At 41.2% G+C, this 27,751-nt stretch overlaps 1 protein-coding gene across 6 annotated transcripts; it reads right to left on the bottom strand.

The window, feature by feature from the left end:
* Positions 1-1,917: 1,917 nt before the first annotated feature.
* On the bottom strand, positions 1,918-26,994 carry LOC121616897 (stromal interaction molecule 1-like). Of its 6 annotated transcripts, none has more exons than XM_041951759.1 (14): positions 26,859-26,994; positions 25,225-25,368; positions 18,347-18,477; positions 18,097-18,211; positions 14,903-15,014; positions 14,437-14,552; positions 14,049-14,226; positions 10,436-10,613; positions 10,049-10,216; positions 9,861-9,961; positions 8,659-8,894; positions 7,516-7,602; positions 5,654-5,717; positions 1,918-4,184 (listed from the first exon to the last, which is right to left on the bottom strand). In XM_041951759.1, the coding sequence occupies exons 2-14, from the start codon at positions 25,364-25,366 to the stop codon at positions 3,758-3,760; spliced, it is 2,055 nt and encodes a 684-aa protein (XP_041807693.1). In that variant the 5' UTR covers positions 25,367-25,368; positions 26,859-26,994; the 3' UTR covers positions 1,918-3,757. The 6 variants fall into 6 exon arrangements, with proteins under 6 accessions (XP_041807693.1, XP_041807695.1, XP_041807691.1 ...); XM_041951761.1 differs by having other exon boundaries at positions 14,049-14,223; XM_041951757.1 differs by having other exon boundaries at positions 9,861-10,216.
* Between the last annotated feature and the right edge of the window lie 757 nt (positions 26,995-27,751).

The raw sequence follows: 27,751 nt of genomic DNA, 5'->3' as shown, positions 1-27,751 counted from the left end.
TCTGGGATGTGAAACAGCTTTTAAAGATCCTTACAGATAAACAGACAAACATACAACACGTAAGGTCTCTGTTAATATCAAAATGTAAAAGTGTACAATCCTCATCTCATTTCAGGTGTATCTCATCTTATCTTCTGTGCAATCAGTGACCAGGACGTGGTTGAAGGGGAGGAGTGAAGCTGACAGGAAGAAACGCTGTGTAATCGAGGAGGAAACCATATAAGGTTAAATTAATGCCACCAGAAAGTCGTTACACAACGTCGGAGCTTCTGTCAATAAGAACTCTTAAAAATGCAAACCTGCCTGTTTCTGCGTGAACAAGAAACTTTTCACATGACTGCAGGAATCTAAAGATTTGAGTCATTTGGCCAAAAATTAGTTTTTAACTGAGGGGTGGGCTCAGACTTGGGTCCTGGTCTTGATTTTGGACTTGTTTTTACTTGGAATTAGACTAGGGATTTGTTGGTCTTGACTCAAGGCGTTTTGGTATCAACTGGTCTTAATTTGGGACTTGATTTGGAACTTGTTGGTCTTGACTTGGGACCTCAAAACCAAGACTTGAGACTTGCAAAACAATCTGTTTTGGTTGATTTTAAACTGCATGTTGCTCCTCATCAGTCTGCTGTTGTTTGGCTCTGTGCTGCCACCTGGTGGTTAAACATCTGCCTCTTTCAGGCAGATTTCCTGAGCAGCTGACAGGTCAGTGAATGCACCGCCTGCTGTCAATATTGTTTTAGTCAACTGTGGCTGAAGTGAAGGGTTAATGATGTTTGCCAGTATTGCTTCGACTGAGTTGACACTGACCATGTCCACAGAGATAGAATAACATAGAGGATGGCATTTTTTAGCACTATGAGTTGTTCCCTTTAGTGTCATTTATCTGCAGCTGTTTAATTAAAAGAATAAAAGATCAAAGAATATATTCAGGCAGTAAAGATGAATGTTTTACACAGAAACAGATCTGGGACAGTTCAAAGAGCCTCAGAACCAAAAATCAACAGCTTTTTGTGTCCTCATGTGTTCTCTTTCTGATATGTGTGAAGTAGACAATGTTTAGTTTATCGGCATCATGTGACAGGATTTCTGGGTAATGAAATCTGACAGCTGCGTTCTTTAAGTAAACACATAGTGACATTCATCTTTGTTCAGAGTAAATAAAGTGAACTTAAAAGTTCACATCCCCCTGAACATCCTGCCTCAGACAGTACACACACATCATCTGATTCACACAGTGTGTGTGTGTGCACATCTATTTATTTCTACATCTGCACATAACATCTGACATTTCCTCTGCAGGTGAGCATCAAACAGTGAGATTAAGTTAAACAAAGGGACCTCCGGCTCTGCTCAGCTGATGGTGGACAGCACAGTTATTGTTTCGCATCTTGGTGAGTTGTTGTGAACATTACGTTTAATTATATTATTATTATCGTTCAGTATCATTTGATATCTTTCCACACTGATTCTAATATAATACAGAGTTTTACTTTTCACACCACAGTTACTTTTTTGAGAAATAAAAGCAAACAAGAGACAAACAGATGTTGTCTACACACAAGCAGTCATCTAAAACTTTCTAGATTCACTTTGTTGTTTTGTCTATCAAATGTCAGAAAAAAATAGTGACAAATACCTGTTTTAGCCAAAAGTTCCCTCTTTTGTTCAACCAAGCCAAAGATTTTTAGTTTGCAACTATATAAAATATTGTTTTTGCTTGAAACTACCTGATAAAAATCCAAATTTACATTAAAAGTGAAAAAAAGGTACCATCCAACAGCTCATGTGAAATAAAAACCAACCCACCAGGTGTCAGCCAGGCTGCTGTGGAGCTGCAGGTGTCCTGTCTTCATGCTCCATCATAAAAGCAGAGCCCTTCAACAGCTCAGATAATAAAAGCATAAACTCCACTCTGATATATACATGAGAGCCATTTACAAAAGAATATAGAATATAAGAACATGTTCCCATCATGCATCTGACACATGTACTAACAGACAAACTGGAGCCTGATTCATCCTCAGAGTCTGTTTTTTCAACTGTTTCAAAGACCTGCATCCTGATTCTGTCCAAAACTGCGACTGCTTTGTGATTTGGTCCTCAATATCCCACAATCCACTGCACACCGCCCACTTCTTCAACAGTTTGTCCAGATGATTCTCATCAACTGATTAATTTGCTGACATGTGAACTGCACATCTTTACACATTTTCCCACACTCAACAGTTAGTTGTAGCAGCCTGAGCATGTTGTCAGATCATCATCTGTTCAGCTGATCCCAGTTCATTACTGGCTGTTTCAGGGAAGCTTCCCAGTGCTAAACTTGGAAACTGTTGACTTTACGAGCGTCTAATTTTGGAGCACTTGTTCCACGTTCACGTCATCAGACAACTCAGGACTGTGTTGTCGGCTGCGTGTCAAATAAAAATCCTCCCTTTAAATCAGCTTTGAATGACTTTGGCTGACGTGAAGCATTCATGTTAATGTTAACATGAAAATTTTTTATTTAAGTCAAAAACATCTGAGCTTTCAGAAAAGTCTGAGTTTTTCCCGTCAGAACTGCCACTTGGACGGAACGCAGCATTTACCTTCAGGGCCTTCGAAATTTACCCGCTGGTAAGGCCGAGAGCAGAGGGGGTCAGGAAATAGTGTGGGTGGGGTTGTAAACACAAACAGGAGCTAGCATGCTAACAACAGCAGTGCACAAAGTTGTCGATTATACAGTGTTTTATTTAACATCTCTGTCCTCTCACACACGCATTTCACTTGCAGTTATAAAGCAAGAATAAAAACAAACAGTATTTCCTGATTGAGAGGCCAGTCCCACCCCCTCGTTCTGATTGGCTGGACACTCGAAAGATTCAGTTTCACCTCTTAAAGGTGAATCAAACTGAAGTGAATTTTGGCATCTAGCTGCTGTTTTTTGGTCTGAGCCATTTGTGTATTTTGTTTGTCACGTGACTCATCAGTAGCTTAATTATTGAACAAACGTTTTGTGACGCGTCATCGTACCAGACTGGAGGCGGGTTGGTTCGCTAACATGCACCGTCCAATAGGAGTAGCTTCCCCTCTGCAACAGATTGTGCTGCTGTAGGAATCAAACCTGCAGCTTCTACAAACCCCATTTATTTCATTGAACATGAATGATTTGAACTACATGCTCAGTGGTCAAAGACAAAGAGAACTCCATGATAATCTTAAATCTGGTCTTTGGAGAATGTTCAAAGTTGACACAAAGGACACTGTGACTTTTTGGCATGAACATGGTCAAATTTAAAGCTGCTGAATTCAACAGGTGCTTTGATAGATTTTGATGTTGATGTTCCTTCTCTAAATCTACTTCCAGTTAGAAGAGCATCTCCAGACCTTGTTTGTCTCAGAAACATCTGTCAAAGTTTAAAAAGCCAACAAGGGAAAAAACGCCCCTCAGTCCAATTTTCTACTTTCTACAGTCCTCCTTTTGTTCTTCTTTGTGGGTTTGTGTCGAGGAAGGTTCATCACCATGTCTCCTGGGCGCTCTGAGGTATCGCATATGTTGTACTTTTTGCTTCTGCGAGTCTAAATCTGATCTCTTCTCATCTTAACGGAAACATAATATCAGATAATGGCAAGGTGGAAAATGAAAATTTGATTGAGTGAAGCGGTAAAGACTGATGTTGGTGATTCGTTCATTGTGATGAAGATCTCATCATCATGAGTCTCTAGCAGATAAAAGCAGGTTTGTAAGTTTTCAGATCAGAAGCAGAGACATTCCTCTGGTTCAGTGACGTCCCTGCTTCTTCTTAAAGATCTTATTAAAAGCGTTTCTCCTCCGGCTGCTGGACGGCTCGCTCTCCTCACCTCCGTCCTCCTCCACAGGGCTCCTCCTGGCCGGGACGCTTGTCCCCCGACCATTGCCGGATGAGCTGGACGAGGCGGAGGATGAGAAGGCGAGCGGGCTGTCAGCAGCATCGGAGGTGATGCAGAGGGAACGGGTGGAGCAGGAGGAGGCAAGGCCGGCGGCAGCGCTGCCCCTCAGCTCCCCCAGGCTGGAGCTCTTCTCCAGGCTTCCACCAACCCCAGAGCCCTGAGCCTGCAGGGGGTGGAGCCTGGATGAAAGAAGGAAGGGCTTAGAGCCATACAGGCTTCGTGATTCGCCTTGAGAGAGAGGGAGGGCGGAGTCAGAGTCTGAGCGGTTCATGATGTCCCTGAGAGAGAGAGAGAGAGAGAGAGATTAGCTGAAGCTGTTGCTAACATGCAAGAGAGAAACCGTTAATGACGTATAATAAACACATAACTGTGCTGCAGACACTAATATTTTACACTAAAGTAAGTAAAGTGTTAGTTGCAGTACCGCAGTTGTCCACTTAGACAAACTGGCAGCAAAGCTCGCTCACCACATTATATCAAGGGCAATTAATACATCCTTTGGAAAAAATTAATGAAAGTGTTACTTAAACCCTGAATCCAAAAAAGTTGAGACGCTGTGCAGAATGTGATTATTATTTCTGAAACATATTTAATTGAAAGACAATATATTCAATGTGTGACCTCATCAGCTTCATTGATTTTTGTAATTATCTGCTTATCCTGAATTTGATGCACCAACACGTTTCAAACAAGTTAGGACAGGAGCAACAAAAGACTGGGAAAGTTGTGGAACGCTCCAAAAACACCTGTAAACAGGTTGATTGGTAACAGGTGATAATGTCATGATTGGGTATGAAAGGGGCAACTTTGAAAGGCTCTATCGTTCACAAGCGAGGATGAAGCGAGGTTCAACACTTTGTGAACACATGATTGTATAAAGGATATACAACTTCCAGCTTTATGGAATCAGGGTTGTATAACAAGAAAACAAATTACAGCAGAGTTAGGAGGGAAACAGGGAGTAGGGGGAAACGAAATGTAGAGATAAATCTGTGATGTGGCGTACACTGGATTTCATCCACAAATGTTTGATGATTTATGAATTCATGAAACGGGCCCGGACTGCTAATTTGTTTCATTGTACTGTATAAGATGGTGAATCAGGGTTGATCTTGAGTTGTAGAAGTGTTCAGTACAATCAGTCATTGGTCAAATCGTCCTGTAAACCCATAAATCTGATCACTCATAAATATTTTAGAAATAAAAAACAATGCTGAGTTCTTAATATGTTCTTATGCACAAGTTTAGATCAAATCTGTGGATATGAACGTTTTAGTAATGACATCTACTGATTCAGTGTTTTCTCTCTTATTAGTTCATCAGGATCTTTGGGAAACAGCTGTGCGGAGGAAGATACCCGAAGCTGCCAGAGCGACAGCGCTGCCTCCGGCTCGTCACAGCGCCTCCTGCAGGCGGGAGGCCGGACGCTGCCTCCACAGAATGGAAGTAAGAAGAACGGAAGAGCAGAGCAGAGAAATGAGTCGTGTTTTCAGAGTAGGAAAAAGAAGAGGGGGAGGAGTTGGTGGGGGGAGGAGGGGGAGGACAGAATGAAAGGGTAGGGGGTTGAAGAGGAGTGGTGGGGCCGATGGAGGGGTGAGACAGGGAGGAGGAGAGAGAGGGGGAAGGTACGGGGAGGAACTCCAGCTGGCCAATGGAGCGACTGCGATTCTGCCGGCCGCTGGGAGGGCGGGACGATGTGATCGGACCACGCCCTTCCGGTTGAGGTAAGCCCCGCCCTTCAACCAACCTCTGAGAGCTGAACGTCAGAGCAGGGTCTCCTATCCTCTGTCGCAGGGGCATCAGACTCTGAGCTGCAGGAGAGGGAGAAGCAGGAGCAGTTAGACCGTTTTATTTTGAAAACCAGAAGCAAGGAAGCTCAGACTCACAAACAGCAGCAAAAACTTGAAGGGTTACAAGTGCAAAAAACAACAGATTCATAAAGCAGCACGTCTTCAATCTAAAAAGAGCAAAATGTGGGTGATAATGTGATTAAGTGCATATTTTAGCTGCAACATTTGTAGAGCAAAATGGAGGTTTGTAGATCAGCATCAGACAGAGACTTTTCAGTTATTTCAGTTTTGTAAAGTGGTGTTTTTTTCAGATCTGGGATCTGATTTTGGAGTGTCAATTCAGTCAAAGAGATTCTGACTGCAAATGAAGGTGATTCCAAAATTAGACGACTGTGACCAATACTGCTGAATATTGTGAAAGAAAAACTGGTTTGCAATACAATTTTCCAATCAATTATCTTTGCAGTTATTAACTTTTTGCCTTTCGAAATGGATCTGTCGTGTTTTGGAATCAGAACACTCAGTTGTGTGAATTGACATGTACCAGGAGCCAAAGCTGAAATTCTGAAAGTAAAAAACATTTACTTCGTGCTTTAAACTGCTGCAGACCTGTAAGTGGATGTTAGTGAAGAGAGGAGGGGAAAACAATGCTGTTAAAATAGAGTTGAGTTTTCCAGGTGATCAGAGTGAAAAGGTGAGGAGGAGCAGAAGAGGAGACTCCATAGAGTTTGTCTCATCGGACCAGGTGGAGGAAGAGGAGGGTGAAGCTGCACAGGTGAGGAGGCGTTCACATGGACACCTGCTTCCCGTCATGTTCACACACACACGTGAAGCACTTTGGCAGTTTGATGAAGTTACGGCACATGTTGAAACTATTTCTTGTTGAACAACAGTCGGTGATGTTAGCGCGTGCAACTTCCTCAAGTCTTGTCATTGCAGTGAGGTTGCCAGGTTTGGTACTGTGGTGCTTTCCCAGAGCAGTAGTGGAATGTAGCTGAGTACATTTACTCAAGTACATATTTGAGTATTTCGATTTTATGCAACTTTATAGCTTAAACTAGCCGACAGTATGTAAAGTAGTTAAATGACGTAAACCTGAAACATCTACGGCAGTAAAATGCAACATACACATAATGTAGCAGCGGTATTGATCCAAAACCAAAACCTGTGCTCACTGATCATATCTTGCAACCTGCAATGTAGCCGGAGACACTGGGTAGATGGGTCCACTATTGTTTGTCACAAAATAGTTGTGAGCTGCTTTCAAGAAATGGAATGTTTTATGACTCTGTGTGAATTCATTCCACCAAAACATTCAACCTTGGCTTTCAAGTAAGTGTGCATTAGTTAAATGCAAACGTAATGTCAGATGACCTGCCTAACAGCCAGCATCTGCATGTATTGCTAACAAGATAACATTAAAGCACCCTATTCTGATGTGCTGTCACTTAGCAAATTTGTTAATTTTACTACAAAATACAGATTTTGACCTCAAATTTTCAGTCTCTGCTCCAGAGATATATTAATTATGATATGTTCACAGAGACTCAACACACGGATGTTTTCTGCACTTTGACTTGTCACATATGTTCATGTGAACGCCGCCTTCTGGTTTAGTCATACCTCTGTTTTAAAGTCTAAAGCTCTTTTCATTTGTTTTATTTTTCTGAAACTCAGAAAGTTGCCGGGAACCATAATAAGAGTCTGCAGGTGCTCATCAATTGAAGGTTACATGATCTGATTGATCAGTTATCTCAGCTGATCGTACAGAGGTATGAACCAATCAAAGAGGGGGAGGCTGAAGGAGGGAGGGGCCAACCAGAGTGTTTCCATGGTGACTGGGTGTCTGCGATGCCACTCAGGGGCCAGAGGTCGCTCACTCGTCGGTCCATCTGCCATGCAGCATCTGGAGGGAGCCAATCAAGAGAGAGATGCCAAGAAAAGAGGACCAATCAGAGGAGGGGATGGAGACAGTGAGCGGACCACAGGTGAGCTGAGAGGAGATGAGGTTAGGTAAATGTGTTTCATTACTTTTTCTGACAGGAACGTTGACGGGGTATGACATACATTACTTGCTCAGCGTCAGATGAATCCACATGTGGTGCTCTAGTGAGTAATTGTGGTAGCAGGACATTGTTTGTGGGATTGAGTCAAAAATAAACAACGGTGAGTCACCCAGTGAAACAGTGAGGCTCACTGATGTTTTTTTTTTTTTAGTTTTCAAACAAGAGGAGGAGGAGCTCTACAGCACAGAGAAAGATATATCAGGCTTTGATACACACATCAACACATTGTTTGTTTGAGTCTGCAGATGTTTTAAAGAAGAAAAATCTAAAATATCAGCAGGCTAATACTTTAAAGGTGTAATGTGTAATGTCCACCTGTTGAAAGTTGGGGGCAAATAGGGGGCAGCTGAGTAATTGCTAACTTCTGCCCACTATACTCTTTGCTGTAGCGATCTTTGGCTGTAGCTACAAGCAGCCGTTAGCTAGTTATCTCAGTTAGCCATGCAGCAAGTAGCCCTGTTAGCTAAACTATTTTTGTTGTTGAGTCTGAATGAAGTGTGTCTTACGATGAGTTAACAAAGCAATTAAGCTTATCTTAGCACAGTAAAAGAGAAAATGGAATTCAAATTTGTACAGCTGTATTTTTCTGTTTGATAAGAAAAACAAGTGTAAGAATATTTCCCTTCTTGACATTGTGTGACATTATTTTATTATCAGACTAAAAAAAACTAGGGTGGGGCTCGCTAGTTAGCATGCTAACTTCTGTAGATACCTCTGCAACACAATACTTATGTCTTTGACATAATGTCAAAACTGTTCTTCACATTCTTATTCTGTGACAAAAAAATAATAATTTCAATTCATTTTTGAAGGTTTTAAAATAAATTCTTACACATTACACCTTTAAGATTAGTGGTGTGCTCAAAGATCTAACTATCTATCTAACTCAGACTTACACTGCAGCGTCCCAGGAGACAGGATGTCTTCATCCATGTCGTCGAGGTCATCAGAGAGGAGGAGGTGCTGAGGGGTCGGAGGTCGCAGGCCGAGGAAGGATGGGTCCAGGTTGAGGGATGCAGCCAGGGCTCCCAGGCCCGGGTTGTTGACCACACAGAAGCCAGTCAGAGACTCGATCTGCTGCCAGCGGTGGAGCTTCTCCCGAAGGGCCGCCGTCACCTCGGCCAGAGCCTGTCTGGGGGGAGTGGGGCAGTGGGTGGGGGTTGTTAACAGTAGAAACAGCTCCAGCAAATGTTACTCGAGATAGTTATGTTGTCATCTTAAGAGCCTTTTCCTATAACAATATAACACTTATACTGACAGCCTTAGCCTCAGTCTGTTAGCATGATATCATGATCTGGGAACTGTTAGCTTGAGCCTCTGTCTGTTAGCATGATGTCAAATCTATGATCCGGTTAGCTTTAGCCTCAGTTTGTTAGCATGATATCATGATCTGGGAACTGTTAGCTTTAGCCTCAGTCTGTTAGCATGCTATCGTAATCTGGGACCAGGTAACTTTACCCTCAGTCTCTTAGCATGATATCGTGATCTGGGATCTGTTAGCTTTAGTCTTAGTCTGTTAGCATGGTATTGTGAGCTGGGACCAGTTAGCTTTAGCCTCAGTCTGTTAGCATGATATCGTGATCTATGATCCGGTTAGCTTGAGCCTCAGTCTGTTAGCATGGTATCATGATCTGGGACAAGGTAGCTTTACCCTCAGTCTGTTAGCATGATATCACGTATGTGGCCATTAAATACATATGTGAGACCCTTTTATAGTTTTTCTTGTTTAAAAGAAAATCTACTGGAGACATTAGAATATCTGTTAAGTACAGAGTTTTCAACCCAAGTTGGAGCTAATGTTTGCTTAATTAGGTAGCTACAGCTGATAAAAGCTGCCAGTGATAGTTGGCATTTCAGTTGACAATATTGCCAATCACCTGTTAGAAACGAGAAGCTGATTTTGTAAACTTCTGTCGGAAATTATGGACCAATTGACCCAAAGCTAACATCGTCACTGTAAGCTCTATATGTGCCATTGAAGAATGGAAAGATTGTTTGAAGGTGTGGCAGCAGAAAGGAGGGCACAGCTCAGCCAACAGTCAACTGAATATTTGTGGGTTTGAAGAAGTAAAGGCCCCTCAGGTCAAAGGTCACTCACTTGGCAGAGAGGATCTTGTGGTCAACATCGTCCAGCGAGGAGCTGTGAGCCACGTGAAACGTCCCGAACAGAGAGCTCCTCTTCTTCTTGATCTTCTCCGCCTGAAACGCCACCACCGACATCATCATTATAATCGCCACCATCATTGTGCATGTTTCAGTGTTACCAGCATGTGTTGCTGTCCTCACCCCCTCTCTGGCCTGCAGCAGCTGCCTCTCTGCACTCTGTTTTTTGATGTTGTAGTACTGAACTTCGATCTCGTGCGTCAGCTGCAGCCACTTCTGCAGAGCCTCCGGTGGAGCCCAGTGAGCCCGCGACTCCAGCTCCCTCTCTGCCTTCTTCAACGCCATACGTACCTACAGTATGTGAAAAAAGTAACTAGTAACTAAAGCTGTCAGCCAAATAAAGTGGAGTAAAAAGTACAGAATTTACCTCTGAGATGTGGTAGAGTAGAAGTGTAAAGTTGTATAAAATGGAAACACAAGTAAATGATACGAGTACAATCCAATCAGCTCTTCTTGTGAAATGTTTCAAGTTTTAGAAATTTCTAGATCAGCTGTGTCCGTTTCGATTACCTGTTCCAGCTCCTCCTCGGCGTATTTCTGCCGGCTCCTCTCGTTCTCAGTTCCCTCCCGAAGCTCTCGTAGCCGACAAGCCTCCTGCTTGGCCGAGTCGATCTCGCTCCTCAGCGCCTCCTCCACCTTCACCTTCTCCACCTGAACGCAGCGCTGCTCCTCCTGAGCCTTCTGCAGCCTGACAGGAACAACAACACAGATGCATCGGGTCATTTTATCTGTTGCCTGTAGTCATGCCCTGCAAGCATTTCATGGAGCCCTGGGTTGACAGCAGGTCTATGAAAAAGCCTCTTGCCTGAAATGGGTTGAAATGATGTGCAGGTTGCACCTAAACCACAGAATAACTAGACTTACAAAAGACTGAAATGCTATGGAGTATAAATAAATACCCTGGAGTACTTTTATATGCAACCTGAAAATTATGTTTCCATAATAAGTGATATAAAGTAACATAGAATTACTAAAGGATTATAGAAAGCTGCTGAAACACTGTTTTTTATTGCTGTCAGTAGTACTACAACTAATGTTACAACTACTACAACTTATGTTATTACTACAACTCTTACCACTTCTACTGTGCTACTGGTACTTCAAGTACTGTACTGCTCCTGCCATGAGTGTTATTAATACCACTGTTGTATTACTACCACTCTGTTACTATAACAATAAAAACTGTACTGCTGTTATTTGTATCAAACTGTTGTTTCCGAAGTCAGACTCGGTGTTTGTAATGAATAATGGTGCCAGCAGGGGGCGCTGCACCTCAGTGTGAGGAGGGGGGTGGGGGGGCATGAAGGAATGTGTGTCTGTGTGTGTTTTACTCTGTGTGTGTGTGTATAGTGTGTGTAACAGTATATATGTGACCTGTCCTCAGTGCATCACCACCTGTTTGAATCTAATCTACTGACACTATATCCAGGCCAGCTGCTGACACACTGAAAATACAGCAGCAGTACTCACAGTACAGCTCTATTGTAGTACTACAGGTACTATTTCTGTTGAAAACTACCTATAGAATAAGTGGGACTTACGTGACTAATTTAAGACACAGTAGTGGCAAATATTTCAGTACTGGTAGTAGTAACAGTGGCAGTATAGTATCGCTGTCACAATAGCCGAAGCATTTTACAGTATTTTGTTATAGCAGTAGTAACAATAATGGTAATGATAGTAGTTGTGGGAGTAACATAGTAGTAGCACTAGTAAAAGCAGTAGTATTAATCGTGGTAGTACAGCTGTAGTAGCAGTAGTAGTATCCCTTTAACATAAACCACTTAATATCAACTGACACAGCAAAGCACCTCAAGATGAGTATATGACATTATTTCTACCACCAACATGAGCCCTCAGCCTGCTACATCACTAGTATAGTTACAATTGCATCAGATCTTCAGGCCACATTACTAGAGGAAACAATTATGATAGTAGTAGTGGCAATCATACAATAGTAGCTGTAAGGGGAGTAACAGCTGTGGTAGTATTACAGTAGTAATAGATGTCTTAACAGCAGTGGTAGTAAAAGTAAGATAAGAGTAGTATGCATAAATAGCAGTGGTAATACAAGAAGAAGTAACAGCAGTAAAGGCAACAGTAGTAATAGAAGTTATAGCGATGGTAACAGTGTATGTGTAGTAGTAACCATAGTAACAGTGCTATCAGTACAATCAGATGTAGTTGTTGTGGTTGGAGTAAACAGGAATGAGCGGAAGAAAAAAAAACAGCAGAAGAGCTGTGAGGTGAACCAGCATGTTACAACATGACACACACACACACACACACACACATTACTGTGTGTTTCTGTGCCAACTGTTTGAATGTGTGATGTCTTTGTGTGTGTGTGTGTGTGTGAGAGAGAGAGAGAGAGAGTGAGCATGCAGACTGAGCTGCTGGCTATTCTTTGACCATATAAGGACTTCAGACAGAAAGCTTCTGCAGACTGTCGACACACACACACACACACACACACACAGCAGATGAGTTATTTCCTCCTGGTGGCTGCAGGTCCGTCACAGCCTGAAGGTTAATTACATGTAATTTTAAAATATACAAAATGAGTAATGAGGAGTTGGTTGAAGCAGCTGTTCTGCAGTTCAAAATTAGCTTTGTGCTAACGTCAGTGTTTACCAAGTTTTATCCTTAAAAGAGGTTGCACCTCGCTAACTAGTTCTTTCATGGAGATTAGTTGTTATTTACACCCCCTAACTGCTATTTCACAAATAAAACACAGCACACCTCAAATTACAAAATGTTGTGCTAACTGACATAATGTCAGTTAGCTTAGCCAATCAGATATTTCCCTCTCATGATAAACTGTACAGATAAGAGCAGGCATATATCACTTTCCATGCCCCCTATAGGATGAAAACAAGCACTGTAAAAGTGCTGGGGTCACAAAAAAAAACCCTGTTTACGATTTTCTTAACTTCCCCAAAGTGTGAGGGACAGCAATAGAAGAAATCTGTGGCATCAGGCCATCCGCAGAGAGAATGAAAATGGTAAACTACATCTATGTAATCAATATCTGGGGCAAACACTTCACCACAGGTAAGTTAATGATGTCACTGAGTAAATGATGAGCTGGTTGTTCCTGTGGATCGAAGCAAATCATAAAAGAGTCTGAAGTTTTGACTGTGAAAAAATATGGCCTTACCATAAAACACCTGCTATTAGAATGGAGAATGGAAAAGTCTGTTGACTTGAAAAAGAGCGTATTTTAATCATTCACATGAATTGAGCTGACCTACCGTCTAATAATAAACATTGTAAATGGCACAAAGTAACGTAAGAAGTGGGGCTAAAACTGATCTGTGTTGTACTTCTCTCAGCTCATGGTAAAAGGTCATGCAATAAACACAAAAGGCTGTCAAAACAGAGACAGAAATGAGAAAATAATGTTTCTTAACAAGAGAAAATGTGGCAGATGTTGAGAATACATTATATGGAGATTCAGTAAGTTGGTTCTATATGTGAAGTTCGTCCACAAGCCAAGCTGAAAGGACACTAATCAACCCATTTCTTTATTTTTTTTCTACACAACGCAGATCGTTGATCATTGATTGCAGTGTGGTTAGGAAGTAAGTAAGTACAGTAAGACATAACTGTGTTTGTGACGACATGTGTTGCACTCATCTAGACAGCTGATCTGCTGTTAACAAGGCACATAAATGATCTAGTCACAGAATAGCCGCCATGCTGGTACAGCAACACACTGGGACAAACTGACACAATATTTAACTTGATAATTTAATGTATTACACTTGCCGAATTTACAAGAGGGGACAAATAATTAAGATTTTAACGCAGACAGCGTTTCACAAAGTTTATAAAATTTCCCCTCACTCAACAACTCACAAATTTCGGTGATTTTTTTAAGGGAGTCTGGGGCAGATTTGCGACCACCCTTACGAGCAAATCTTTCTCTGGAGGACAGAAATCCAGTCTCAATGAGGACAACAAAAACACATCAGGTGTAAACACAAAGGCAAGATCAGACTGCCTATTATCCGGATGATGTGTCTGGATTCAGATCATTTTAATACCAGGTGTAAATGGGATCAATGTATCAGTATGAGCTAGAGTCAGTGCAGAGCTGCTGTAGCTGTGACGGACTCACTTCTCTTGCAGGTCCATCAGGCTCTGCTCGGCCCTCTGCAGACCTTCTAGGTCCTTCACCAGCTTCCCCAGGTCGTCTCTGGACTTCCTGGTCTGGACGTAGGCAAACCAGCAGCCACCCAGCGCCATCAGGATGGACACAGCCAGAACCAGATCCTTCCACCGGCTCTGTCGGCCTGCTGACACACACGCAGTATATGTAAATATAAATACATACACAAATATGCAACACATGCATACATATATTCATACAAAAAGATATAATGTATGTATAGAGAGACATATATATGTAAATGTATGTGTCTGTGTGTGTTTGTATATACATTTTCATACAACCAACAGTTCGGGGTAACAACCAGGCCATCTGTTACACACATACACAGACATACCTGGTGGCGGTCCAAACAGCACAATGTCCAGGGCTTTGAGCTGCAGTTTCTGAGAGTGACTTCTGTCTAAAATCTTCAACACCGACACAGTCAGGGTGGTGTTTTTCACTGCCAGCCTGCTCAGAAACAGAGATCATCCTCAATGAATTTTAGAAAAACAAAAGTTTCAGTCTGGCTGTAGATTCTAACCTCCGCAGGAAGTGGCTACACAGAAACCAACATTGTCATGGTTGTGTGCTTTTGCAGCCAGAGCTCGGAGACTGTTCTAAAAAATTGGTGCATTCAAGGACACTCCGACATCTGACATCGGAGTGTTGGGGCAAACTGGAAATTGTTGTAGGAACATCAAGATTTCAACAATATTGGAAAACATCGTTTAAATGTTTAAATGCATGTTTAAATACATGTGTTAGGTCAATGAGTGTCCTCACAAGTAGAGTATAAAACAAAAATGTGTGTGTGTTACCTGGGTAAGGCTTTTCCATCCAGCTGGTGTTTCCTGAAGGTTCCTGTGTACTGAGGAAGCTCCACACTGATGAGCAGCCACTCCTCCACCTGCTGTACTGTCCAGTTATAGACTGAGCACACAGACACACGGGGGGAACAGCACTGATTTAGTAAAATCACTTCATGCAGTTCAGAAGGTCAGAGTTCACTGTCAAATGAACTTTAGTCTCCGTATGATTAAATAAATCTGTCAGCTCCAGTTTGTTCCTCTCATGTGTTAACATCATTTTTGAGTCACAGAGCTAAACATCCAGTTTTCATGTCTCAAGATATCCTCTCTGCTGCAACATAAAAAAAGATTTTTAACATGTTTCCCTCCTGACGACGTCATTTAATAAGTTAATAGCAGCTGCGAGTCTGCTGTATATCTTTGTCTCTCTCTGTTATTACAGCTCATGCAGTTTTTTCTAAAAATAAACATGTTCTTCTTCATGTGTCTTTTCTTACGTCATCGCAGAGACAAATTGAGCTGGAAAATAATGTGGATCCATAAATAGGATTTTATTTTTACACCCAACACCATTCTCCTGTTCGATCACTCTTCCTCCTTTCTTCTTTTCTTTGTTTCTTTCTCTCCATTCCCCTGTTTTCTGCTTACTTACTTTTTTCCATAAACTTTCAAAGCGCATAAATCAACATGACCCTTAAATTCGTGGTCTCTAAAAGGAAGTCTGGTTCTCTGAGCTGAGGTGAAGGTGTGAACATGTTGGTTTATTGACCGAGTAAATAAAAAGTAAATGATGCGTCACTGTGTGTTTACTATGAGCAAACCTCAGATTGTAATCCACTAGTCATTTACTGAAGAGTTTTCAGTTGATGTTTGTGTGCTTTAGTTTTTGTTAAACTACTTTTCCTCAAGCTGCTGAGATTGTTTCTTTAATGTTTTAAAGTACTTTTTTTCCCAGAGTGACTTTTATACAAACACCAGCAGCCTGTTGCAGCAGCTGAGCATAAATTTGATCCTGAGCTCCAGTCAGGCTGAATTTCTTTTTGTAGGAGAGGTGAGCTGCGTCTAACATCACATGCTGTGGTCAGTGACTTTAATCCTGTCCGGCGCTTGTATTTATGGGTAATTTTTCACATCAGTAGTAATTACAGCCACAATGACCTCCTGTTCGTGAACTGGCTCATCTATTTCAGGGTGGATCTCTGAGTTTTTTCCTTCTGCTACATTTTATCAGCTCAGAGTGAAATCAGATTTCACTCAGGACTATTTCAGTCAAGGAATATTTATTAACACTTCATGAATTTCATTTGGTGGCATGGCTCTGTCCTGGGACCTTCCTGCCCTTCCACATGCTTACATGGCTAGAGCATAGGGAACAGAGGTGAGTGGGCATCAGTGACAACAGTAATTACATTGATGAAGTCAGACATAGCATAAAAGGTGGAGGTGGGTTTTAAATGGCTTGCAGAGGAAGCAGTGAGGGTAAGCATGTCTTTTTGAGATATACCAATGGAGTGCAAAGCAGAGAATCAGCTGAGCTGTCAGCTGATGTGGGCTGGTTTGAGATCAGCTGAGCCATCAGCCGGTGAAGCTAGAAAGCAAACTGAGCTTGACCTCCGTGGCCTGCTTATGCTTGTTCTATGTTTCATTTCAGTCAGGACCAATTTAGCCAAAGAATATGTATTAATACTGCATAAATAACATTTGGCAGTATGGCTCTACTCTGGGACCTCCCTGCCCTTCCACATGCTAATATGATGCTAACATGCTAACAACATACAGGCCTATTTGGGAACAGATATCCCAAGAGAAACAATTAAAGCCATCACTGTCAACTGTCCTCATTAATAGTATGCTGAATTATCTATTAGCAGTTCCTGTTTGCAGTATAGTCATGGGTGAACAGAAAACTGTCACTGGATTACTTAAAACTTTAAGAGCCCCTGTAATGAAAATCAAGTTTTTAACCTTGTTAACGTGTCCTTATGGTGTTGTTTATATGCTATAAGATATATCATGAGTGAAATAAGTAGCCATGCCTGAGCATTTCCACCTTGGAAGTGCAGTGGAGCAATGACAGTTTCACAAACATGGATTCAGACAGTCAGGAATTCATACATAACAAGCCTTAGGAACTAATCCCATCAATTTGGAGGGTGGGGCTATGGTGAAATGAGGGGTATCGGAGGAGAGGACATGTGTAGCTCCTTATCGGTTTCACTATTGAAAAGATGGCAGAGATGTGTACTGCTTTTGGTTGCAAAATTGCAAAAAGAGAAATTGTGAACCTTCATGTCTTACAAGGGATCTGAAAATCCATGAGCCAAACTGTCGCCTGCAGTAGTCTTTTTTTCAGAGCAAAGGTTTGCTACCAAACCTTTATTGAGGCCAAAAGGCTGTTCCATCCATTTCTCCAGGGGACACAGCAAGAATGAGCCAACATGTTGGTCAACCGGTAAGTTTATTTTTCTTCTGTTTTATCGTTTGATTATGTCCAACAAATCTGCAGTGTGCTAGATAATCTTGACCACCATTAGCTTGCAAAGTTACATTATGATTCATGTCTAATGCTGACAGGACATTTTATATGACTTCAGGGTGTTGACGAATAAAGTGACAGTGAACTTGCTCAGTCAGATAGCAAAGCTGCTACTGAGGTCTGTGTGTTTAATGTGCAGAGTCGATCAGACTACTGAGATCCAGGAATACTACCTGAAGGCAATAGCATGGAGTTACATCTAAGCCAATGGCATGAAGGGATTTCTTTATGAAAAAGAAAAAAAAAAACTTATATATGCTATTTTGAAGAACAGAGATGGGTTTTAAGGGGTTAATCAATGCTTGGAGAGAAAAGCGAAAAAGAAGCTGTTTTTCCTGTAATTTTCATGTGGATTTATGGACGTTTACTCTGGATGGACATCAGAAATAATGAAATTCTCAGGAAGAGAAAGTCACACTGAATGTTGTCAATATGTGCTTCATGTCAGTGTGTTTACATCTCACTGGGTTATGACTCACCCCATTAACTCTCCGGCGCCCCCCTGAGGGGGCTTTTGTCTGTCTCTACGACGGAGGCGTCAAGTACAAAGTTAACGCAGTCCATAGAGCCAAAATAGTCACATTTACGGGAAATAAACCAGGCTGAAATAAACTAAAACTTAATTTTCCATTAAGCAGGTTGTGAGATGTTGCTCCCTCCTCCTCACCTTCAGAGCTCTTCCAGGCGGTCCACATGTCCTCCACGCTGATGTGCAGGTCGGCTCGGTGGAAGCTACTGTGCTTGGCTTTGGGGTCGTGATACTTGAGATCCTCTCTGAGAAACTGGTGGAGGAGGGGGGGCATTATTAACACAAGCCAGTGTGAGCTCCACAGCTATGCCTCATATAACAGAGAATGTTATTGGGAGTGACAAGGACAAACACTGACAAAAACTAAAAACTGTGAGTTTTGTCTCACCCCGTCCGTCTCGGACGTGTCCACCGTCCCATCTGCATCGTCGTCCATCAGTTTGTGGATGCTGCAGATCGCCTCGAAACTCAGCAGGGAGTTCTCATCCTGACAGAGCTGCTGGTCTATCACACACAGATCTGCAACACAGGAATATATCAGGAACAAAACAATTATTATCGTCATAGTTACCATTACTATTACTATTATTATCAATACAATGCACAAAAGGGAAGGATATGAAATTATATTTATGTGTCAATTCTGAGTCTGCAAGAGGACTTCTAAAAGTATTATTTCATAGAGTTTATTATTGCATGTGCAGGCAAAGAGTGAGAGAGGTTCATTATTGTGCACTAATTATAACTATACTGTAACTTATGTGCGTGCAAATGAATTTTTTTCGGTGCTTTAAATGTCCCACTGCATGCTCAATATTTAGATCCGATAATAACTCCATAAACAATACAAAGGAGTTTTCAACAAGCACGTAAGTTACATTCAACAATGAATCCAACCAGCAGGTACAAACTCTTAGTCTGAGCTTCTGTGTCAGTATGAAAAACGTTGACTACGCTCCTCAAGCCAAAAACAGCAACAGGACGGGTAAATTTACATCCATCTTTTCTTGCTGCCATCTTTGTTTGGGTCAAAGAACGGAGACGCATCACAGTTCTGTTTCACAAGTCCAAAGGACAGCAGCAGAGTATGAGAGTGGAGGAAGTAATGCTGACATCTTTTACTCAAGTAGATGTCGCAATGTTGCATCAAAAAGTACTCTAAACTCACAATTTTACATAAGTAGAAGTACAAATGTCTACGCAGCAAAAATCCACTGTCAGTGTTAGATTGTCTTCAAAGTAACCTGAACCTAAAGCTGTCAGATAAAAGTAGTCTAGAAGTTTAAAGTAACATAAAACGGAGAAACAAGTACTTCAGAATTCTATTTGAGTGCAGTGTCTGAATAAATGTGTTTGGTTTTAACGACACTGAGGTCCCAGATGGTTCAGATGGTATTCAGCAACGTCAACATCTCTTATTTATTTAGCTTAACAAGGGGGATGCTTGCTACTTAGCTGGCTAGCTAGCAAGACTGGCTTGTGAGTTTATTAGGCTACTCAGCATCAAAGTGAAGGCGCGTGTTAGCTGCAGTTGCTAACGTTAGCTTTTGATTCAGATTTGAGTCAACTGAACTTGAATCTAAAGATGTTGCTCAGGGGAATTTTTTCCTGTGAGCTAGCTAGCAGCGCTACCTATGGCTCTTCACTTTGATGCTGAGTAACAATAATGCTAGCTTAAGCAGGCTAAACAGATAGCATGTGCCGCCTGGTTCAGATAAGGCTTAAATGCTAAAGAGGATCCTCTGTGCACTGTGTTTATATAGATCAACTGATTAGTTTATTCAGAATAAGGGCATAGTTGTTGCTGTAGCCAGCAGGAGTGAACTGGCTAAATCTGGTAGCATTTCTTTAGCTTGCAGCGGCGAGGACGCTAGTACTGTCACTCAAAGTGACATTACAAAATAAAACTTAAAACAAATCCAGTTATTATTAAAAATAAGAATGACTAGATAACATTTCAAAATCAGTTTCTAAGTTTAATTTAGTGATAGATTTATTTCATGCCTTTATTTATTATGTTTTTAATATTTTTCCATAAAAAACAGCAGACACTAAATTGCTCAGTTTGAATAAAAAGTTTTATCCCTCTCTTTTCACGCCAAGCCAATGTTTCCTTCCACCGCACACGCTGACGCTTCATCATATTTCTTCACAAAGCAGCAACAGTGTCAGTTCCTGTCAGCCTCAGTGAGCAGCTCGCATCCGTGATCATCCATCAAATCACTTATCTGCTGCTGTCATCGTCATGACAACAGAGCAAATTTAAAGGTTCAAGGAGTCAGAACTTTATTCATGCCTACATTTGGTCATTTCAGCCTCCATAACGTATGAGTCTCTGCATGATCACTCAGCTGTGTGTGTGTGTGTGTGTGTGTGTGTGTGTGTGTTTCCTTTCCAGCACTGGTGTAAGAAGTATTCAGATCCTCTACTTCAGTGCTAATACCACACTGTAAAAATACTCCATACAAGCCCTGCATTGAAAAGTTCATGTAAAAGCAGGATTTCACTGTTGCAGTTGGTTGAGGTGGAGCTCATTTTAAAACTAGTTTGCACTGGACTGCATCTAATGATTATTTTCAATATGGATTAATCTGCTGATTATGTTCTCCATTAATGGCTTGATCACAATTAGGAAGAACCCAAAGGGACACCTTCACAATGATTGTTTTGTCCAACCAACAGTCCAAACCTCAGAATTATTATAAATACACTAAAATTATTCAAATAATTTAAAGGCGACGCAGCACATCTTCACACCTCTGAACCATGTAATGTATTTACATGAAAAACTGAATATACAGTTTGTCTGTCCACAATGAAAGTGCAACCACAGCTAACACCTGGTGAGGAGTGAGCAGACAGCTGGCTAATAAAATCAACATTAATCCTGGTTAATGACAACAGCTGTGTCGTATCATCTATGTTATTTCAATATTAATTAGGGACAGTTAATATGACCGCCGCCAACATTTTAACTGGTGGAAGTGACGTCAAACAAGCAAAGTCGCTATGTGACTGCTTTCTTTACTGTTTGACAATGAGAAAGACAGGTAGCATTGTAGCTTAGCGACCATGTATTTTACCAACCTGGTAAACAGAACTGAACGTCAGTCCTAAGGCTGCATCCAAATAATATTTCACATCCTCAGACTTTAATTTTCCCTCCCATATGCAGTGAAATGCTGCAGCGTAGAGTTGCAACACCAGCAGGCTGAACTGACGACACACACTCAAGTTCAGTTAAGATACACCGTGAACTGAGCAAAGGAATGATCGGCTTAATTTCGACTGATAAGAATCCATTACGGATGGCCTCCGATACTGATCGCTAGGAACAGCTTGGGTGTCTCTACTAATCAACTTTTTTCTATCAGGGTGACGTTCTTCTGAAGCAGTGATGAATTATTCTGTCTTCATTAACAGTTCAATTCACACTTATTTCTAAAACACTCTTGAAACAAGACAAGCAAGACCAACAATTTTCACATATGTTAAGAAAAAAAAACTTGGTCCAACTCGGTCTGATCAGTTAAATCAGTCGGCACACTAAAGGTTCACTGTGGACTTTCAAGGCCTTGATCCAAACCAGACAGCAGTTCTGTACAAACTACACTGTATGTTTGCATGCCTGTACGTGTTCTGCACATGTGCAGATGGCGTACTCGTAGGCTTACAGCCCAAAATGTCTGATCAGCAGACTCTGGTAAGCATAACAAAATTATTATTTTCATCTCATAGGTTTATAATGCAGTGTTTTATCAGTTCTTTATCTTAAGTCAACAATTACAGTCTTTGTTCTACCTCTGGTGACCTTTGACCTCCTTATGTTTAGTTTCTTAGCACTGATGGAGCTGCAGCTGATCCAGATGTCAGATAATTCAGACTAAAGTATAAATTTCAGCTGTTCACACTGAAGATAACAGTGACATGACAGTAAAACATGCAGCAGTCAGTGTGTGTGTGTGTGTGTGTGTGTGTGTGTGTGTGTGTGTGTGTGTGTGTGTGTGTGTTTGTGTGTGTGTGTGTGTGCACTACCTCTCTCAGCCCACTGGGTAAATATTAGGACAGATTAGAGATCGAATGGAGCAGGTTTTCATGCTGCAGCTCTGATTGCACTCACAACTGTAGTTAAAAAAGAGCTAGCTGGTCACTTTGGTTTAAAACAAAGTTGTTTTTTTTAAACTGGGAGAGCTGAGTGGTGATACAAGAGACAAAGAGGGTGAGAGGGACAGGTGTGTGCAGGTGTTCAGGAAGTCACCAACACAGTCAGCAGGTGGAGCTGCAGCAGTCACACACAGCTCGTGGAGCTGATTAAGATACTTTAAAACACTTAGAGACAGATTGCTGTAATAAGCATCAGAAATGTCACTCCTTCAGAGCCACAACTCAGTCAAATCTGAACAAACAGACATGAAACATATTGTTTAGATTCAGAGTGACTTTAAATTGCTGATGATATCTTTATTATCTCTGAAGCCCATCACAAATAACCATCAATAAGCTGCACCTTATAACTGCAGAATTTCCCTCAGATTCATCATGTTTTTTTAGTTTTCTTCAGCATCAAAGTAATCCAGTGATAGCTGTCTGAAGATCCAAGGGTGCACTGCAAACAGGAACTGCTAATAGCTAATTCAGCATACCTTTAATGGAGACAATTTGACTGAATGTAAACAAATATAGGCTAAGACAGGGCTCAACTTCTAGCTCGCAGCCTAACTCACTGTTTCTGTGGTAACATTATAGAGTTTGTTAGAAAACCCTGTGGACATAAAGATGAGAAAGTCAAACTACTCTAAATTGTGGTGGGGCCGGGGGCTCTGCTGTGTCAAGTTTGTCTGAGGTTCAAAACGCAACCACAGTGAGGCTGCGTTCACACAAACAAAACCACGTACAGTTGCAGGGGGTGAAATCTGACGCTGAGCAGGTTTAAACCTGTAACAAAGGTATCGCCAGGAGGACTGCTGTGAACCCCTTGATCCCAGTTTAAATCCAGTTTAAGTTTCTCCTCATCGACTGTGACAGCCACAGGACCGCAGAAGAAGACAGAGAGGTAAAGACTGTGACAGGTGAGGACGCAACTTCAGTTAAAGGGCTGAGTTTAGTCCGAGGATTAAGATCAGCAGCTGTGAGGATAAAAATACATACATAATAGAATTAAACAGGAGGAAGGTCGAGTCAAAGTCACACGCTGAACATCAGTCTGAACACGCTCCAACACAGCAGGAAAACTTCACTTCCCATCATGCACCTTTTAAAGTTTCCTCTTTGAACGTAGTAACTTCGTTAGATAAAAGTGCCAGTGTGAAACCAGAACTTCCAAAATATGTTCCGGAAGAAAGAAAAGCCTCAAACTGTTGTCTGTGGTGACAGAAATACGTAAAAATCAGCCAACAACAGAACGTTACTCAACTGTAGTTGTGTGGTTCACCCCATCTATTCAGATCAGGATGGTACACGTAGTAAACATGGTGTATTATTACTGCAGAGCAGAGCATTGTGGGCAAAAGACTCTGACCGAGAAGGGTAAAGCAGTGAGCTGTGAAAATGAGCAACTGAATGGTGAAGATGTTTTTTAGACAGATTACAGATGACAGGTGTCTGTCATCAGAAAACCTCAAAAACCAGAGCAGAGAGCATCGGAGCAAGAAACCAAAATGCTAACGTCAAAATGCTAATGTCCGAATGTCAAAGTTAAAACACTTATGTTTAAAAAGATGCTAAAATGGTTATCTAAATCCTATGGTTAACACTTTCATGTTGAGATGCGAACATTAAAATGCTAATGCTAAAATGATCATGTTGAAAGGTTTATGTTAAAAAGCTACAGATAAAGCTTTAGATATAGTCTTTATTTAGACTGAGGATAAAGTTTTATTTGCTCAGTAGCACCTGAACTTTACACCTGTGTTTTTCTAAGATTTTTATACGCATATAGCAGATTTTTTTTAAACTGAAGATCTTAGTAGGTGGTCTCATTCTGAGACTACAGGGCTTAAATGAACTGCAGTTTATGCTTTTGCTTTAGAAAAGGAAGTGATGCAACTCACATATGCAGACTCTACTCTCTGGCTCTTATTTGGCTCTCACATGAAGGTGGGACCCTATTGTCTTCTCTAACGAAGCAGAGATGAGTCTATTTCTGTCACCACGCTTCCCGTGACATCATGATCATGTCAATTCCAGGAAGCTGTGGTGAGCTGCTAACGGCTAGCTCCCACGCTATCTCTGCTACCACACACGGGCACACACGGGCACACACACACAGTTTGTGGATAAATGAGTTTTAACAGAACACTTTTAAAAGTCCAAGCATCAGGACCATTTTTCAGCTGACGAGAGCTGACAGCAAGGACAGGACATGTTTGTACCGTGACAGGATGATCTCTGTCTCTCTCAGGATGATTTGTTTACTATGTAAAAACCACAAACACACTGACCATAAACAGAAAAACAACCCTCGTCCTTTCTCGAGAACAAGGTCTGCATTTATCAAACGGCTTAAAGCAAAATGCTAAATCGAGCTGAATTCTCCATCAGCTGTAGGCTACATCAAAATGGCGATCTAAATCGCTCGTTTCTCCACCTTTAAAGACGCCTGTTGCTGGTAACATTAATTTCATGAGGTGGCCAAACTGCAAAATGAAACTCTCGACATGAACAAATGTTGCTGACAGATGGAAACATGCTAACACCAATATACAGAACTATTTGGGGACCAATGTGACGACAGAAACAACTAAACCTACCATGAGAGCAAAACCCTGTCAGAGCTCATCAAATGTGCTGTTGTAATGTCAGGTACAGTCTACATTCTGGCAAATTGTCTCAGTTGAAAGTATGCTGAATTAGCTACTAGCAGTGCGTCTCTGCAGTGTACCCATGGATGTACAGACAACAACATGACGATTCAGAAGCAGTTTCCACCCTCAAGCATAAACATTGCATGCAGTATTTCACATTTCTTTATTCAGCCCCATTGAACAATGCTAACCCCAATGCTAACATGCTGATGTTTAGCAGGTATAATGTTTAGCATGTTCTTCATCTTCATTTAGCACATTAGCATGCTGATGGGAATGTCATTACTTTTGCAGGTTTTGATCTCAAACCAAAGTACTGGACATGTTAAAACTTTGACCTTTGACTTTTGATGATGGCGCTAGACAAGGAGACAGATGATCATTTTTATTGGGATTCATCCTCTGGGGACCATGGACACACACACACACACACATACACACACACAGGCAGTGTGTTTCCTACCTGAGGCTGCGTCGTCGTTGGAAACCAGATGATAGTGTTGGTGGTCCAGGTGGGTGTGGTCACTTCTGTCCAATGAGCTGTGAGCCTCAGCACGCACACTAAGCATGCACACACACACCAGCCACACATGCACACCCTCCATGTCTAAGGAGAGAGAGGGGGAAAGATTTTACACATTTGTTCAAACTGAATTTCTTAAAACATTTCGAAATAAAAGCAGTTTGTTCACATCACTTTAAACATCAGATTAATTAATAATTAGAATTGTGTTTTGAGCCTAATTGCTATATATTGCTGTATAGTTTCGCTTTTATTCTCTTCTTATTAAACACATCATTTATTCATTTTATTTAGGTTTCTCTATGTTCCTTTCCCCACTCGACTATGGCGATCTGTAGTCCATGCATGCCTCTGCCCACAGTGCTCTGACGTCTGTCACAGGCTGTTAATTCATCATTGCATCCTATATGCCAAAGTTCAGTGTTTATTTCAGTATTTATTTATAAATCCATCCTTAGACTGCTCCCCCTTATCTTTGTGGGTATATCTCAATTAAAAATAGTGTTTGTTAGCGCTCAAATGATTCCCTCCTACTGTTTGTCTACCAAGTTCGCACTGAAATGGGCAAACAGGCCTTTATGTTCTCTGCCCCTGCAGGCTGGAGCCATTTGCAGACAGATCTGCAGATAGATAAGCTGATCCCACTTTAGCAATTTAAAAATGTTCAAGTGGGACTTGTAATTGCTTCCTTAGCTAGATCCTCTTTCTTCTGTCTGCTTTCTTAAGTATGTGAGTCTGTGAGTTGATGTGTGTTTTGTTTTTGTGGTTTTAATGTTTGCATGTCTGTTGCTTGAAAAAGTGTAATGCTGCTATCCTGGCCAGCATTTCCTTGAAAAAGAGGTTTGGGATCTCATGTGGGCTCATCTGGTTAAATAAAGGTTTAATAATAATAATGACAATGTCGAGATGCAAAATTCCCATCTGAACCACCAGGATAAGCAATGGGGCCTCAGGTACTTGAGTCGATGTACTTTACTTTGTGAGACTGCTCACCAAGAAAAAATATCTTGATGTAATGTGTTGACAGTTTAAAGAGGACTACGGTTTCTCTCTGATAATATTTGCACACACAAAGCAAAGTTTGATTAAGATGATGATGTTAAATGTTGACTTGAGGAACAAACGTGAAGGCGTTCACTGCCTGCTGTTCATCTCCCTGAGCCTGAACCAGAAAATCAACGTAGAATTTTTTTTTTTAATGTAAACGGACATTAATTAAATAAATAAAACTAAATTAACGTCACCTGCACCAGCATGTGACCCAAATCATAATAATACCAATAGTAAAGTGATTTATCTCCATCCCGGGTCCAGTGGTTTATTGATCTGCTTCTAAGAAAGTATCTGAAAAGTTCTTCGTCTTCCATTAATGCACATTATTTATCTTTTAAATAAAGTTTGCTTGTCCTTCAGCCTGACTGGAGGTCAGAGGTCAGACAGCTGTTGAGTTTCACACTAACATCCCTGCAGCGAAAACGAACTCCACGCCTGAAAGCGGCGGAAAAACGCGCTTCAGCCGCAGCTGGTGCTCTGGATCACACACCAACGGTTTTAACCGTGAAGCCATCACTCACCTCTACAGCAGCTGCTCCTCTAATCCATCGATCTGATCTGATCGGGTCTGATCGATCCGACACAAAGTGTTCGCAACAAGTCTGAGCGTGCTGGTAAAACTGTCTGTTCTTCAGTTCTCCGCCCCGCGACTCAAACTCAACAAACTGGTGCTGAGAAAAAAACACATGAAGAGATCCGCCTGCGCCGCGTTCACTTACCCGTGAAAAGCTCCGAATTTACAGATGTATATGTAAAAAAAAAAGTCTTCATATAATAGTTATATTATGGAGCAGCAACAATTAGTTGATTAATCGATCATATTAAGATTAATCTGCACACCACTGAATAATTGATGAATAATTTTAGTCATTTTCAAGCAAAACTACAAAACATTTGCTGCTTTTCTGTCATGTCAAAGTCAAAAAGTCAAAGTCAAAGTCAGCTTTATTGTCAATTCTGTCTGATCCTTTTTAGCTTGTCTGAAGAACTTTGTTCAAATTATCATCTTTTCCCATTGTATAGTTTTTTTCTAATATTTCATGTCATATTTAACCCTCTTAAAAGGAGTGATGACACAGACAAAAAATAAATCAATAAAATAAAGCATGTGAATGGTGACTGCTATCACCTGCATTTTACATTAGTTTTTATGATAAATATTTTATGTGCATCTTCACTTGAAAGAGCACCGCTCCTTTCCTGCAATATTTCACATTCGTTAGACCTATTGTTCAAGTATGCATATTTTGAAGAGAATAGTTAGTGTTAAAAATATAGAAGTTTTATTTCCTGAAAAAATGTGACGAGGAAATTACAATATTTATTTTTGGATGAATTGACTTCTATCTATCTATCTATCTATCTCTCTATCTATCTATCTATCTATCTGTGTCTGTGTGTGTGCCTCTGTTTG

This window comes from Chelmon rostratus, chromosome 14, assembly GCF_017976325.1.
Source record: "Chelmon rostratus isolate fCheRos1 chromosome 14, fCheRos1.pri, whole genome shotgun sequence".
In the NCBI taxonomy this organism is placed as follows: Eukaryota; Metazoa; Chordata; class Actinopteri; order Chaetodontiformes; family Chaetodontidae; genus Chelmon; species Chelmon rostratus.
Note: the sequence above shows the minus strand (reverse complement) of the source record. Positions and strands in the feature narration are given on the sequence as shown.